Genomic DNA, 16,785 nt, shown 5'->3' with positions numbered 1-16,785 from the left:
TCAGACGTCTTTTATATGATGCAGGTGGGTCTCATCAACATCTGATTGGCTTTGCTGCTCCAATGGGGTGGCTGCTCTCCTGCAGCTTCTAGGCAGCCAATCAGAAAGCTGTGCCCGCACAGCTGATCCTGCATAATAGAAAAAAAGAGCCTGCACAGCCTCAAGAGGCCAGGGGCCGTAACAAGTACAACTGGATGATATTTTTCTAAATAATGAACATTTCAATTAAATCCCAACTAATTTTACTTGTCTCCATTGTTGCTATTTGACACACTCTGTCATTCAAAATCAATTAAATTGGAAAAAAGCTAAATTGGTTTAAGTTATAGCTGAATAAATAAAGTTTTACTGTTTTCAGTATTTTTTGTTGGCAGAAACATTTTCACATGAAAATGTTTGACACTTTCTAAATTTTGCACCTGGCTAAAATTAATGTGAGTTAAGCAAAGACAAACAATTTTAAAAATGTCTCAGATACAGAAGGAGAGGCAACGCTGAGAATCAAGCAGGTTGTCATTTCAGTTGTTGAGTTTTAATTTTTCAGAGGGAATAGAAAAGATTATGAAAATTTCTAAATATATCATCTAGTAGCAATCTATTTCAAAATATAATCTGTAAGAATACTTTAAGAAAGTAATATGTGGAGATATTTGTGCATTGACGGCGCCTACGCTCCTGTAGATCGAGAAACTGACATGTTGATAGTATCAGTGCTGATCTCCTGATTCTTAGTCGTTACACAACACAATGAGGCCCCGAGCTTGTTAAATGCAGTTTTCCTCAGAAAAATATACAAAGATGAGTCTGCAAGAGGACTAAGAAAAAGCCCGATTGTAACCACAGTCCAGAAGATTGAATCTTCCCAGGGTTTTTCCAACAGATAATACATCACATTGGGGATGAAAAGCAAAACATATGTTAGCAAAACCACAACCAGGATGGAAATAATTCGATGTTTATCATCAGCAGAGACACTGCGAGCTTCAGTCAGAGCTTTAATGGTCCCAACCAGGCAGAAGATGAACAAGACAAGAGGGAGGAGGAGACCAATAGCCTGAATGATTACTCTCATCTGTAATTCTAAAAGGCGATACATGCTAAGATTATAAAGAAAAGAAAGGATCCAGATGATGACACAGACCAACACAGCTGTCTTGATGTTTCGTTTAAATCTGTACCACAGCGGCTTGGAAATGGCCAGATACCTGAAATAAAAGATACATGCTGTCAGACATTACTGATGTAATAGTGTAAGACACAAACAACAATATGCATGTAAACAGATATTTACCTTTCCAGGGAGATACACATCATGAATCCAATGCTGGCTGTAAGACCAAAATCGAGGGCACAACGAGACCAATCATTAGCAGTACGTGATATTATAGGAATTCTGCTGCAGTACTGGATGACATCAGAAAGTAAAAGGTTGAAGATGTAAACTGGAGCAACATTATCTTCTTTCACCTGCAGAGGAATCAAAATGAAAATAAAGACAGAAGATTTCCTTCCAACGTCCTGGAACAATTATTTGATTCTTTAACCACAAATTTTTTTATTATTATTTTTGAAATTTAAAAATTATTTTTGAATAACCATTCTTAGATCCAGGCTCAGAGAGAACCAACAATAATATAAAATATATAACATGTCAAACATACAGCTAAATCTAAGTTAACAAGTATTCACCTTTGATAAAACAGCAAACATGGCCACCAGAGTCAAAGGAAATCCAATGGCAATAGTGACACAATTTCCCACATACAAGACTTCGTTCTCATCAGAACTGTTACTGGTTCTGTTAGATGCATTAGTGTAGTTGAAGATGTTCTGACCGAGAGAATCTCCCATTCTTCAATATCAAACCTGCACAAGCAAAGTAATGAATAATAGAGACTTGATTTTTCTCTTAGCTTAGTTCATAAATGTTGTATTAAATTTCTTTTAACGGGAAAATCCTGGGAAAGGATGTTTTGCAAAGAATAGAAACATTTTAAGTGTGTTAAGTACAAAAATAAAACTTATGTTCTAAATTAAAAAGAAAGCTACAAATTGTAATTCTTGAAAATAATGAGTGGAAAATAATTCTTATTTAATGTATGTGCTCAGTTTCTACTGTTTAAGCAGTTCCATTAAATTAAACACATGGGAAATACTTTTCAGCAAAATCTTAAATTAAATGTGTTTTTTTCTTTTCTGTACAGTCAAAGAAAAAATATATTTACCTTTCAAAGTTTAAAAATCCTGAAATGGTTCCTGTTTTCAGCCAGTTCTCCTTCTCATCTCAACGGTCTGCAGTCTGAACATTCTCTATATATACGAACCACATGGTGTCTGAACAATGACATCTGACTTCTGTATTAAAGGAAATGGGCACAGAGATGATGTGATAAGTATATTTTCTTTATCAACAGGAAGAAAACGTCTTCTAAGATCACAACAAAATGTTTCAGTTTTTAAAACTCAGTTTTTATTAACCAACTTGTTTAAATTCAATTCAGTTCAGGTATATAGCACCAATTAACAGGAAATATCCTTTGAATGTTCTTAACAAAAAAAAATTATTTTAACTTAAATTACTAGTATTACCTTTTTAACTCACATTCAACAATTTAAACAATTCATGTTTTGGGACTCTGCTGTCAGCAAGCAGCTCCTCATCTGTAAGCTATTACTCTAACTTTAGAGAAGCAAAGCTGCAGTCATGGAAACATTTCACATTAACTTAGATACACATTTATGCAACAGGGACAAGTATGGAGATGCTTGGTGCAGGATGCTCTGCATTGCTGTCTTCTGCTGTAGCTTCATCAGCCATGTTGGTTCTTCTGCCCTCCTTTGTGTGATGTTAGCTGCTGGGCTATGACTCAAGATGTGGTTTTTAAACTTTGGGCCGCAGAGAGACTGGAGCGGCTAGCTTTATGTTAGCCTCTCTGCAGCTAAAGCACCAGAAAGGATGGTCCTGTTTTTAATGAACAGACCTGAACTAATTTCAAATAAATTATATTACAAATAATTATCTTATATCTTACTATAAAAACTTTATTTATTCTCCTCCTGCTTCTTAATATTGCACAAGTGAAAAGAGATGTGGTCAGATGAAATGGTTTCTGAACACAAACAGAGGAAGTGAAGTTAGAGGTATTTCACAAAATGACACCTTCCAAATTTTTCATAATCTTACAGAAAGTCTGTCAGATATTACAAATATTCTGTCTCAGCTTACTCACTTTGCAGCCTTATTATGCTGGATCCAGATTAATTTTACAGCAGTGATACGTTTACTGATTATATATGTTTCATGTTAATTTCAGTTTATAGTTATGACTAAGTGTGATGGAGACCAAAGGATCCATCACTATAAAAGGATTATTGATATTATGTTGTGTTTAATTTATATACAGACCAAATGTTTCTTGTTTGATTTTTTTTTTATTTCAGTTGCATATTGTAACATTTAGTTGATCATTCTTTCACCAAGAGGAACTGGCCATCCTTCCTGTACAGGGAGAAGGTAGGAAAAGGTCGATTTGTTCTGAGATTCTCTGTTGGTTTAATTTGAGTTCAAAAATTGTTTGAGCATTTACCTTTCCTGGTATCTTCTCAGCAGGGAGGAGCAGAAAAAAGAGAATAATTCTCCAGGTGCTGGGAACCAGTAGGTGGCATTGTGCTGAAGAACATGGCAGTTTGTCACATTTATGACAAGTTTAAAAATGTCATTAAATATGAGAAAACTGCCGACACTTATTGGAGGAGGATTTGATCAATGGACGTTTATCAAGGTGAGACACCAAAAAAACTTTATGTTCAACTCAAAGACATGTTTTATAAGTGGGTCAAACCAAAGAAGTCTACAGTGAAGGACATTTCAGAACTGATGATCATGGAGCAGTTGCTGAGGATGGGGAATCTGGATTTGATGGTGTGGATCCAAGAACAAGCCCCAAATTCTGCAGAACAGGCTGCAAGTTTGTCAGAAGTCTTCTTATCAGCAAAGATGGGGACCAGAAGAACCAACTTTGGCAGTGACATCTTCTCTACAGGAAGTAGTAAGTCTGAGGGGGTGAAATGTGCTTTGCTATAGGTCAGACTAGGAATTATTCAGCTAATAGTTCATTTTCTGTGGCTAAATCCAATCCTTCTAAGAGCTTCTCATCCTCAAAGCAAGACATACAATATTTTCTGTGTAACAGGATAGGTCATACACAGGACACATGTCCTGTCACTACACAGAGTAAACCCTCCCTTCTGTATTCGGTTCCCAGATCACCTTCCCCATCCCCTGCCCATGAACCTGCCTGCACAGTCCCTGTGCTGGTAAATGGTCAACATGAAACAACTTTATTAGACACAAGAAGTTTCAAGTCTGTGGTTCTTTCTAGCTGTGTGGAAAGAGAGCTATGGAATGATGTTAAGACAAAAATAAGGTGCATTCATGGTGATGAAATGGAGTGTAATAAATCTGAGATTTATTTAACTATTGAAGGCCAAACACTCTTATTACCTGTGGCAGTAGCTCTGAGGCGAAGCCTATGCAGTTATTTTGGGCTTGGATGTTCCCACTTTGTTTTATTTACTGTCAAACACAGAGGCTGAACATTTGACTCAGTAGTAGTTATGAGGTGTGATGGAAAAATTACATTAAGGTCACATCTGCTAGTCATGTTATATGAATGCTTGTGAACTCTCACCAAATGAACTATTTGGGTTACATGTAGAAGGTTGGAAGTTGTTTTCTACAGCTGCATCAGAACCAGACTGTCTCACCCTTTGTTGTTAATTCTTTATCTTTGGTATAAAACTCATGTGTGTCTCTGCCTGACAGAGCTTTTCATCCAGACCTGCTTCATTACTGATTGTCCTATAAGCTCTCTGTATTGTGCTCAATATATCAATAAACCTGATTGAGTGATTTCACCTGAACAGTGCTTGGAAATAGTATTTTTTCCACGACAGAGGAAATACAGTTCAGAACCCTACAAGATGCATGATGTCACCATCTAGTGGCCAGACACAAAAACTATTGAAGATCACAGGTCACTGTTATAAAAAATGTTCCCATGATGACAGAAGCAGAACTTTCTTCCCCAATCTGTAGTTTTTTCTCCACTAGAGCACAGAACTCACTTCAAGGATTACCATAATATGGTGTTAATCTGGAGGTGTGTCCAGTAAAACCAGCCAAATCCAGAGCTTAAAGGAGAAAATATTAGTTTTTAGCTTCAGCCAGAATCGAGGTGGAAGGAAAGATGAAACCCTGCCCTTTATCTGACCTTGATTTTCCCTCAGACATATCTGCCTATCAGAGGTCGGATCCAACATTAAAATCATGGTTTGATAAGATCACAGAAGTTGAGGGTAAGGAGCAGAGTAAAATAAATGCCTTGGTGAGTAACGGTTTCCTCTATCAGGTTAAAGGTCAATCAGAAGCCATTGTTTACCACAGCAGTTGAGAAGAAATGTGATGAAATCAGTCATTCAGTTCTTTGGACTGGGCCCCTTTGATTTCAGAAATCCCTCCATAGAATAGCAAGTCGGTTTGTGTGGCTAAGCAAGAACACACAGGTACAACAGTTCTGTTCTTCATTTCACATGTCAGTTGACTGCAAACAGAGGTGATTCTAGAGTCCATCTACAGCTGTTACCTGTCATAGAAACACCAGTAGAAAGGATAGTTGAAAAGGTAGGAGCATGTCCATCATCTCCAGCATGTTTTCCAGATCATCAGATCATCTGGCTTCACTATTAACCTCCATAAACGTAAGTTGGTGCAGAGGCAGGTGGAGCTCCTGGGCTGTGGTTGGACATGTTAGACCTCAGGTGGGGAAAGTGGAAACTATTCATGCACACAGTGTGGCAGAAAAGTTGGGACTATTTTCAGAGTTGAACAACATTTTTAAAAGTTTCACATATAATATTCAAACATCAGCTCATCTCTAATTCACAACAGACATAACTATAGAAAAAAATAATATACAGGTTCCTAACTGAATTCTTGCAGAGTTAAACTTTTGCTCGCTCTTTCCAATGGAAAAATAAAACTCAAAATACTATAAAAAGTCATTATATTGCTGAAAAATAAGACACCTTTATGTGACTGCAAATTTGTCATTTTATAGCTACTGTGTTAAAGTATTAAAGTGTTGAAGCATCACGTTTTATGCTACAACATGCATAATGTCACCATCTAGTGGCCGGACACAAAAACTCATGAAGCTCACATATGAATAAGGAACAAAGATTGTTCACAAATTAAAAAATGGCTGTCAGAGAAATGAGGCCCTGCACACTGCCAACTACTCTGTTTCTATCTGTGTGCAAAATAAAATACACATTCTCAGAGAATATTGTTAAAGAAATTTTATTCTGAATATAAAGTTTTTCTTTCAGATCAAGAGACAAAAAGATGAATATTTGAGATAAAAACAAACCTATGCAATGTTGTCAAGCAAATTTCTTATCATCACAAACTCCTACCCAACAATCAACATTCATTCCTAACTTACAAATATTTTCATAGCAAGAAAGTTACATTTTTCAGCTCATCATTCTTTGCCTCATAAAGTCCAAATAAAAATGTGACAGATCAAAATAATCTTCATGTGTACATGGTTATACAATGTTCAGAGGGTGAACAGTCTAAAAATTATTTTAAAAAAGGTTTTGACCTAAAGTTCCTGTAGCCACGAAATACAAGCTGTAATAAAATGTGTCTGATTTTTTATTTCATGCCAAACATGAGATATTTCCTGCTTCTGCAGATTTCTCACAATCTAAGCAGCAGTTTTGCTTCATCACAAGAGATGGTATGTTTCAGTTGAAAATAATAGATCACCTTGTTAACACTTTAGATGATTAAAAATATTAGTATATTAACATTAATATTTACAAAACACAAAATGGAACGGTTTGCATTATTAAAATCCTACAACTTCAAGCCATCCACCTCCTGGGAGATTTGGAGGCTTTATGGTTGTTTTTATGTAAAGAAATCTCTAGTCCAATTGAATATTTCTGTTATATATAATAAACATTTCAGTTAAATCCCTGCTAAATTAAATGTCTGCTTTGTTACTATCGGAAACACTGTATGCGCGTCAGAATCAATCACATAGCAGAAAAGCTAAATTGGTTTAATCCACAGCTGAATAAATAAAGTTTTACTGTTTTCAGCATTTTCTGTTGAAAGAAACTTTTTCATGGGAAACTCTTTGACACTTTCTAAGTGTTGTACCTGGTTAAATTGACAAACCAGAGAATCAAGCAGGTTGTCATTTCTTCAGTGGTTGGGTTTTGGTTTTCAAATGATCATGAAAAATTCAAAATATATCATCTGAAAGTATTTTCTCTTGCAAATAATCCATAAGAATTCCTTAAGAAAGTAAGATGTGAAAATATTTGTGCATCAGTTGAACCTAAACTGCTGTAGTACGTTGAGATGACACGTTGTCATTATCAGTGCTGCTGATCTCCTGATTCTTAGACGTTACACAGCAACACAATGAGGTCAAAAGTCTGTCAACTGCACTTTTCCTCAGAAAAACACACATAGCTGAGTCTGCAAGAGGACTAAGATAAATACCAATTGCAACCCCAGTATAGTTGGCAAAATTTTGAAAGGGTTTTTCCAACAGAAAATGTATCATGAAAGGGATGAAAATCAGAATATATGTTAACAAAACCACAACCAGAATTGAAACAATTCGACGTTTTTCATCAGCAGAGACACTGCGAGCTTTAGTCAGAGCTTTAATGGTCCCAACCAGGCAGAAGATGAAAAAGAGAAGAGGGGGGAGGAGACTAACAGCCAGAATTTTTAATCTCATCTGTAATTCTAAAAGGAGACACATGCTAAGATTATTAAGAAACGAAAATATCCAGACTGCTACACAGACCAACACAGATGTCTTGATGTTTCTTCTTACTCTGTACCACAGCGGCTTGGCAATGACCAGATACCTGAAATAAAAGATACATGCTGTCAGACATTACTTCAATCAATCAATCAATCAAATTTTATTTGTATAGCACATTTCAGCAGCAAGGCATTTCAAAGTGCTTTACATCATATCAAACACAGAAACACAAAGCAACATAGAATCAACAATCAAAACACGACATTAAGTCAAATTTCATTAATAAATTTGTAATTGATTACGTTTCAAATACAATCCTAAACAGTTTTTAGTCGAGTTTGCAACCATAAAATGTTTACCTGTTACAATCCTACTGTGTTATATGGAACAAAATACCTATTGCTATTTTTATTCCCAGTCACGCTCACAATCACACAGTTTAAAACGATGTAGACGCATTTTAATGGGCTTCTGGCACAAGGCTCCGTACAACTGTTTCACGGAATTTTGCTCTGGGACTCCGTCGTCCCTCACAAGTTTTTGTGCAATTTCAACATAGAATCAACAATCAAAACATGACATTAAGTCAAGTTCCATCATTACTTACGTAATAGTGTCAGAAATAAACAATAATATGCATGTATTTCCAGGATTAAAGGACTAATGTCTCAGCCAGATCTAGAGAAACTCATCCATGCGTTCATCTTCAGTCGTATTGATTATTGCAACAGCGTCTTCACAGGTCTGTCCAACAAATCAATCAAACAGCTGCAGCTGATCCAGATGCTGCTGCTCGCGTTCTCACTAAAACCAGGAAGATAGAGCACATAACACCAGTTCTAAAGTCCCTCCACTGGCTCCCTGTAGCTCAAAGAATAGACTTTAAAATACTGTTGTTAGTTTATAAATCACTGAACGGCTTAGCACCACAATACATTAAAGATCTGCTGTTGTTGTATCAACCTTCCAGACCTCTCAGGTCTTCCGGTTCTGGTCTGCTCTGCATCCCCAGAACCAGAACCAAACGAGGAGAAGCAGCTTTCAGCATCTATGCACCACGAATTTGGAACAAACTTCCAGAAAACTGTAAAACAGCTGAAACACTGACTTCTTTTAAATCTCAACTGAAAACCCACCTGTTTAGAATTGTATTTGAAATGTAATCAATTACAAATTTATTGATGGAACTTGACTTAATGATTGATTCTATATTGCATTGTGATTCTGTGTTTGTTATGATGTAAAGCACTTTGAAATGCCTTGCTGCTGAAATGTGCTATACAAATAAAATTTGATTGATTGATTTGATGTAAACAAGCATTTACCTTTCCAGGGAGATACACATCATGAATCCAATACTGGCTGCAATCCCAAATTCAAAAGCAAACTCCGAGAGAACAGTGGGAAAATGGTCTATCATAGGAATTCTGCTGCAGTGCTGGATAAGATCAGAAATCAGAAGGTTGAAAATGAAAACCGGAGCACAATCATCCTTTTTCACCTGCAGGGGAAACAAAATGAAAAGTGAAAATAAGCTGAACATTTCTTCCCAACTTCTTGGAACTATTAGATGATTCTGCTTCCACAAATATAACACACATTGTTTGATTTCCTTTTGATCAACCATTCCTTAGATCCAGGTTCAGAGAAAACCAATATTAATAAAAACTAGAAAAACAAAATTTCTGAAGAAATTTAGCCGGGGCCTGCCAAGGCGCGCCCGTCGGGCTTGGGCCCGGCGTCGTCACGCCACAAATTGGCGTCGACGCTAAAGAACGCCGCAACGTAATCAGTGGCACGCGGAGAACCACAAGAACGTTAAGCGAGGCGGACGTGCACCATTCAGTACGATTTAAAATGTTGTCAAGGCTTTTATTTTGGAAGTTTTGTTAAACTTCATTTCAAAGGGCCAAACTAATCCCATGCGTAATAGTCCTTGGGTTAAAATAGTTATATAATGCTCAAAACACAAGTAGCTGATGTAAAAATATTCAAGGCTTTTATTTTGAAATTTTCAGTATGCTTAATTTTAAAGTTCCAAACTAATCCCATGTGTAACAGTGCTTTGGATGAAAAAGTCACATAAAGCCAAAAACAGCAATTACCTGATGTAAAAATATTCAAGGCTTTTATTTTGAAATTATTATTATGCTCCATTTTAAAGTTCCGAACTAATCCCATGTGTAACATTGCTTTGGATGAAAAAGTCATATACGGCCAAAAAGAGCAATTACGTCATGTAAAATATTCAAGGCTTTTATTTTGAAATTTTCAGTATTCTTAATTTTAAAGTTCCAAAATAATCCCATGTGTAACAGTTACTGAGTTAAATCAGTTATATACAGCCCATAGCAGCGGGTAGTTCTAAAGGCCAGTTCAGTCCTGATCTGTTTCAACTGAGGATAGATAGAACTACAGCGATGCGTATTTGTAGTCCAAATCAGCAGCCAATAGCCTCTTGAGTTCCGTTGCCATGGTAAATAATGGTCTCAGCAGGTGTGAGCTGTGAGTCATACATGCTCAAACACACAATTGTGTGTTTGAGCCAACACGGTTTACTGAAAAAAAGCATTGGAAACAAATCCTTCTTGTTCGGGAACCGTAATACATATTCGAAAAGCGTTTTGAGCGTATGAGAGGGCAATGTGTCTTCTGCGATAGTCCCGAGATTCATATCTGTACCTCACTCAGAGCATTTACAGTGATGAGAGAAAGAAATGTTGTGCCCAGATCTGAAATTCTATTCAAATACATGGGAGAGAGCCTCAGACAGCCTCAGAAAATCCTGTCGCATGACTTTGCTCTGAAGCACCGTGACAGAAAACCGTACGGTCTAGATAAATTTCGAAAACATTTTACCGGAGCAGACAGGCGTATCAATGTCAGGACCGATTGTGATACTAATCGTGCGATATTTGTGGGCGTGATGGCGATTTCAAAAATGATTTGGGCTGAAAAAGTTGTCTTCATCTCTCACTCTAAGCAGCCAGAGACGCACTCTAACTTTAGGAAAAATGAGAAACTTTGGGTCGCTTAGAGGCAAATTGTGGACAAACCGTAACTGGTATCGACGAGCCGTCTTCACTTTCGAAGAGATCACAGACGTATCTACAAAATGAAATTTGAATGGCATTTCTAGGTGAATTTGTGACGACACAGAAAATCCTCAAAAATAGGGTATTTCTAGGATTTTTCCCATTGACTTATAATGGGGTTTTTTTCGTAGTTTTTTGCGAATTATGTCGCCACGTTAAGCCCAAATCCCACCAGAAGTAATAGCTGGAATGGCGTGAATTTTCTGCACGTTTTGATACCTCATTTGTAGGTGTGCACCCAGCGGTATGAGCCGCATTAACGGTTACGGAAGAAAAATAAAGAATAAAGAAACACTTTCTCCGACAATAGCAATAGGTTTGTCAAGAAAACTGGCATAAGGGTATGAGATCTTTCCAGGCACACGCAGAAAAAGGTGCATAATGGCTTGGAAGAAATAAAGTAATCTTGTAGTTTGATTAAAAGTTAATTAAGTTGAATAAGTCTGAATAATATGAGTATAAGTAATCACTCAATAACTTTCTGCAAAGAATCTCTGATTAATGATCTGTAATGATTTAACTATGTAATGATTATGTTACTGATTAACAATAAGAAAGAGATGCGATTTATTGTCAATGAATGTGAAGTTGTGATCATTTGAAATCAATTCACAGGTTTAACGATAGGTTGAATATGTTCAATGAGTTATAATAAAGGATAGTGAGTTATAGACAGAGAGGAATGCAGCACAGCCCTGATAACAGGAAATGTCGCAAGCAGTTCTGAACAGATGGCCAGGGAACACAGGAGGGGTGGTGTGTTGAGTTTGGCTGAGGCAACGGAGGAAGGAGAAGTACGGGACTTTCCACTATGGTCAGCAAAAACAGGTTGGGAAATGTGGGGGCTTTTTCATGATACACAGCAGATGTGAAGAAAGTCACGTAGACCAAACCTCCCCATACACACACATGGTGGAGAAATGGATAAAAACGGGCTGAAAAGAGGAACCAGTTGTTCCCAGTCCGGCGGCGCAGAAGGAGAGACAACTTGCAGAAGCAGATTGAGCTACGGACCGCACTTCAGAACCACGGGGAAGCTCGGACTTCACACCGCTAAGAAAGGACTGGGTCCCATCGCCCCATCTCTGGTTCTTCATTCGATCGTTGGTCTCGTCTCAACCCAGCAACAATTTCAAACTCTGCAACAAGACTTGGAGGAAGGACAAAGGTCCCTCAGGGATGAGGAACTGGGTTTTGCAAAAGGATTCGGACCCGTTCTGCTTTGTTTCCTTTCTAAGGAGGATTTTTCCACACAAGGCAAAGACCTCAACCAAGGATGCTAGAAATTCCTGTTGCCAAAAGATCCACCATCTTCTGGGTAGGAGTTGAATCTGCTCATTGAAATTCCATTTCAGAACGTGCGACTTAACTCTTAGGGAAAAGAGGACAGGGTAGTATGATTGTACATGTAAATTGTATTACACTGTTTTCGAATTATATACGATTGATTATTGATTTGTATGTCGCATATCCCTGCTTAAGCTTGCTTAATAAATTTATACTATAAAATTCTAACGAGGTTGGTGGACATTGGAATCAATAGAGTCATTTAATCTTTGTCCAGTTCTTTTAATTAAGGTAAAACTAATGTACATGATTCCAGTAATTAGGAGGCTTCATAATTTCCTTTGGTGAGAGTAAATAATGACCCTGGGACTTACATCTAAGTCACTAAACATAATCTGGCCGGTTCCAAGTGCAAGTTATGATTTAGAAAGTGGGCTACCGTTAACAGAAGTGGTTATTGGAATTATGCAGCTGCGAGGGCTACTCAGCTGATTATTTCTTAACTGTAAAGGGTCATAACTTCTGGATTGGAGGTAGTTAGAGCTAGACGAATCACTTTCGCCACCAGTTTAAATAGATTATCTCTTATAGAGTACTTCTAGGGTAATACCCAGGTCTCAGAGATTTTCCGGACCTGTTAGACGGAGAACTGGTCAGTAGGCAGCCCTGTGAAGTAGTGAGGAGTGGGCGGGGCTGACTATTGCAGGATAACCTTCAGGTTCCTGCCATTGCTTTGCATGGCAGGCCCCAAAAACTGCATTTCCTGATGAACATGCAGCTAAATCTAAGTTAACTAGTACTCACCTTTGATAAAACAGCATACATGGCCACCAGAGTCAAAGGAAGTCCGACACAAATGGTGATCAAATGTACCCAGGACAAGACTTGAAAATATACTTTGTTCTTTTCATAAAAACTGTTAGATGCATCATTGTAGTTGAAGTTTGTCAGATTGAGGTTTTCTTTCAACGAGGTTCTGTTGACGAGGGAATCTCCCATTCTTCAATATCAAACCTGCACAAGCAAAATAATGAATAATGGAGATTTGATTTTTCTCTTAGCTTATTTCATGAAAGTAGTATCAAATTTCTTTTTAAGGGGAAATACAAAAAAAACTCATGTGTAAGAAATCTTTTTTAGTATAAAGCATATGGTAAAGATAAACACAGTAATTGTTGAAAGTAATGATTGGAAAATTATCCAAATGTAAAGTATGTGCTCAGTTTCTACCTTATTATACTGGCATGCAGGTAAATGTTATTTCTAATGTGGCTCAGCAGCTCCATGAAATTAAACACATAGGATACACTATTCAGCAACGTATTAAATTTAATGTGTCTTTATTTCATTTCTGTACATTAAAAGAAAATAAATATATATTTACCTTTGAAAGTTTAAAAGTCCTGAAATGATTCCTGTTTTCAGCCAGTTCTCCTTCTGATCTCAACGGTCTGCAGTCTGAACATTCTCTATATATACGAACCACATGGTGTCTGAACAATGACATCTGACTTCTGTATTAAAGGAAATGGGCACAGAGATGATGTGATAAGTATATTTTCTTTAGAAACAGGAAGAAAACGTCTTCTAAGATTGTAACAATTTTTTTTTTAAATTCAGTTATCATGAACCAACTTGTGTAAAATTTAATTCCGTTAATCTTTCTAGCACCAATTAACAAGAAATATTCTCTCTATGTTCTTTGCAAAAAAAATGAACTGAAGCTTTTATCACTTGTTTTACCTGTTTATCTTAAATACAACAGATTAAACCAGCATGTTTTGGACACTGCTGTCATCTCTAACTTTAGAAAAGGAAAGCTGCAGTCATGAAAACATTTCACATTAACTTATAGAGATGCATGCAACAGGGACAAACATGGACATGCTGGTGCAGGATGCACTGCATTGCTCTCTTTTGCTCTTGCTTCATCACCCATGTTGGTTCTTCCATCTTCCTTTATGTGCTGTTAGCTGGTGGGCTATGACTCAAGATGTGTTCGGCCAACTGTGGGCCACAGAGACACTGGAGCGGGTCGCTTTATGTTGGTCTCCCTGCAGCTAACGCACCAGAAACGATCGCAGAAGTAATTCCATGTAAATAATGTTAAAAATAATAATAACCCCATTAAAACTTTATTTCTTTTCCTCCTGCTATTTAATATTCCACAGGTGAAAAGAGAAAAGGGTTCTGAACACACAGAGACAGGAAGTGAGGTGAGAAGTGTTTCACAAAATGACACCTTCAAAATTTCTCATAATTTTAGAGCAAAATCTTTCAGATATTTCCAATATGGCTGCTGTCTCAGCTCACTCACTTTGCAGCTTTACTGCAATGGATCCAACATATTTTTATAGGATGAGCAAAAATATGTCTGAAGATGAAGGTTATGCTCCTTTCAGAGGTTTGTGGAACAGAAATATTACATCATTGGTTACACTCTCATATTCCCCATATTCCAGCATAACTTCTCTCTACTGACTTTCTTCAGCTTGAACACATTGTCAGAGATTAACATAGTGCAACATTCTGTCTGAATTCAATGCTGACTGAAACACAATTTAAATAAATTAGAAATAATAAAAATTCAAAGGACAAAAGTGGAGCTGGGATGTTGGGTAGGAGTCTATATCTATGTCAACACTCTTCAGTAACTTATCACTTTGTGTAACACATTGTCAATTAAATGTACACAGATGGATAATAACTTCTGCTGATTATGATTATTTTCTACTAACAGCTGATGAAAACTTGATACTTAATATTAGAATATTACATCAGGCCATGTCAAAATCCTTAGAGGCATTTTTCTCTGGTTCAGCTTGTAGGTTAGAAAATAAAGTCCTTAAATTTTGAAATGATCCAATGAGGGTTGAAATTGTCACAGTAACCACAAAACTCAGTATATTTAATAACTTTTAAAAGAGTAAAAACTATCAAAGGCAAAACATGAGGATGAGAAACCAAGAGAAACTGTTTCACCTTCAACAGCCAATCTTTCCAACATTTTCAGACAGAAGTAACAGATGAAAAGATTTTAAACAATTCAGATTCTGGGACAGATTAAAGGTCAAAATGTGTCCCACATGTAACGTCGACATTTAAAACCATTACAGTGCAGCAGATTCACAGCTGTAAGAAATTGAAATGAATTTCTCAGGTTTGACTTCAAGTAGCAGCAGAAAGTAAAGAATGAATCTGTTAGAAAATATAAATGAAAACCTTCTAATGCTGTAAAATGAGCTACAATCATCAAAATATTTCTAAACTAAATATAAAAATCAAGTTTACTGAACCTCAGCACACTATAATACGCTTCCAGGTTTGTGGTGCAAAAAAGCTGAAAGCTGCTTCTCCTCGTTTGGTTCTGGTTCTGGTGAAGCACAGCAGAATCAGAACCAGAAGTCCTGAGGGGTCTGGAAGGTTGATACAACAACAGCAGATCTTTAATGTATTGTGGTCCTAAGCCGTTCAGTGATTTATAAACTAACATCAGTATTTTAAAGTCTATTTTCTGAGCTACAGGAACCAGTGCAGGGACTGTAGAACTGGTGTGTTGTGCTCTAACTTCCTGGTTCTAGTCAGAACTCCAGCAGCAGCAGCGTTCTGGATCAGCTGCAGCTGGAGGATTGATTTGTTAGGCCGACCTGTGAAGACGCTGTTGCAGTAATCAATGCAATCAAAGGTAAACACATGGTTGGGTTTCTCTAGGTCTTGCTGAGACTTTAGTCATTAGATGTATTTTCCTATCAACAAAGTGAACATTTTCTAGCTCATAATTCTTTTCCTCATGAATTCCAATAATAAAAAAATCTGGCAGACTAAAATAAGCTTCATGAAGTTCATGGTTGTGTATGATTTTCAGATGGTAAAAAGTCCAAAAATTAAACTAAAACGGCTTGGATAGGAAATGTTGCTGTTGCCACAAACAACAGAGTATTTTAAAATGTCAGCCATTTCCTGTTTCTGCACAGTTCTGAGAAACTAAACAGAAGTTTTTGTTGACCACAAGTAGAGATGGTTTTATCAGTTGTAAAAGATTGCTTAACCTAATAACACTGCAAATAATAAAAACTAATAGAATAAATTAACATTAATATTTAAAAAACATAAAATAGAACTGTTGGCAGAATTTAAATGCAACAACTTTAAGTCATCCACCTACTGGGAGGATTTGGAGTCATTATGTTTTTTATTTAAATTTTTCAATTAATTTAAAGAACTCTCTTTTCTGATTAAATATTTTTTCTACAAATTGAACATTTCAATAAAATTCCACTGATTTTACGTGTCTGTTTTTTTCAAGTGGATATACTGTATGTGGTTCAGAATTAATTAAATTACTGAAAAGTTTTTATTTAATCCACAGCTAAAAATAGTCACACTGTTTTCAGCATTTTCTGATGACAAAACTTTTTAAAATAAAAACTGTTTTTGCAACACCTTCTGTTGTACCTGATTAAATTTAATGTGTGAAATAAACAAAGATAAACAGTTTGTGAAAGTTTATTTTAAATATGTCTGAGATACAGAAGTTGCTATAAACA

The 16,785-nt window shown here is 36.6% G+C and overlaps 1 protein-coding gene across 1 annotated transcript; it reads right to left on the bottom strand.

The window, feature by feature from the left end:
- Positions 1-451: 451 nt before the first annotated feature.
- Positions 452-13,673, bottom strand: LOC116712712 (ovarian cancer G-protein coupled receptor 1-like). The gene is made up of 4 exons (XM_032552535.1): positions 13,623-13,673; positions 1,690-1,866; positions 1,292-1,467; positions 452-1,205 (listed from the first exon to the last, which is right to left on the bottom strand). The coding sequence occupies exons 2-4, from the start codon at positions 1,849-1,851 to the stop codon at positions 668-670; spliced, it is 876 nt and encodes a 291-aa protein (XP_032408426.1). The 5' UTR covers positions 1,852-1,866; positions 13,623-13,673; the 3' UTR covers positions 452-667.
- Between the last annotated feature and the right edge of the window lie 3,112 nt (positions 13,674-16,785).

Source organism: Xiphophorus hellerii, chromosome 22, assembly GCF_003331165.1.
Source record: "Xiphophorus hellerii strain 12219 chromosome 22, Xiphophorus_hellerii-4.1, whole genome shotgun sequence".
Classification (NCBI taxonomy): Eukaryota; Metazoa; Chordata; class Actinopteri; order Cyprinodontiformes; family Poeciliidae; genus Xiphophorus; species Xiphophorus hellerii.
Note: the sequence above shows the minus strand (reverse complement) of the source record. Positions and strands in the feature narration are given on the sequence as shown.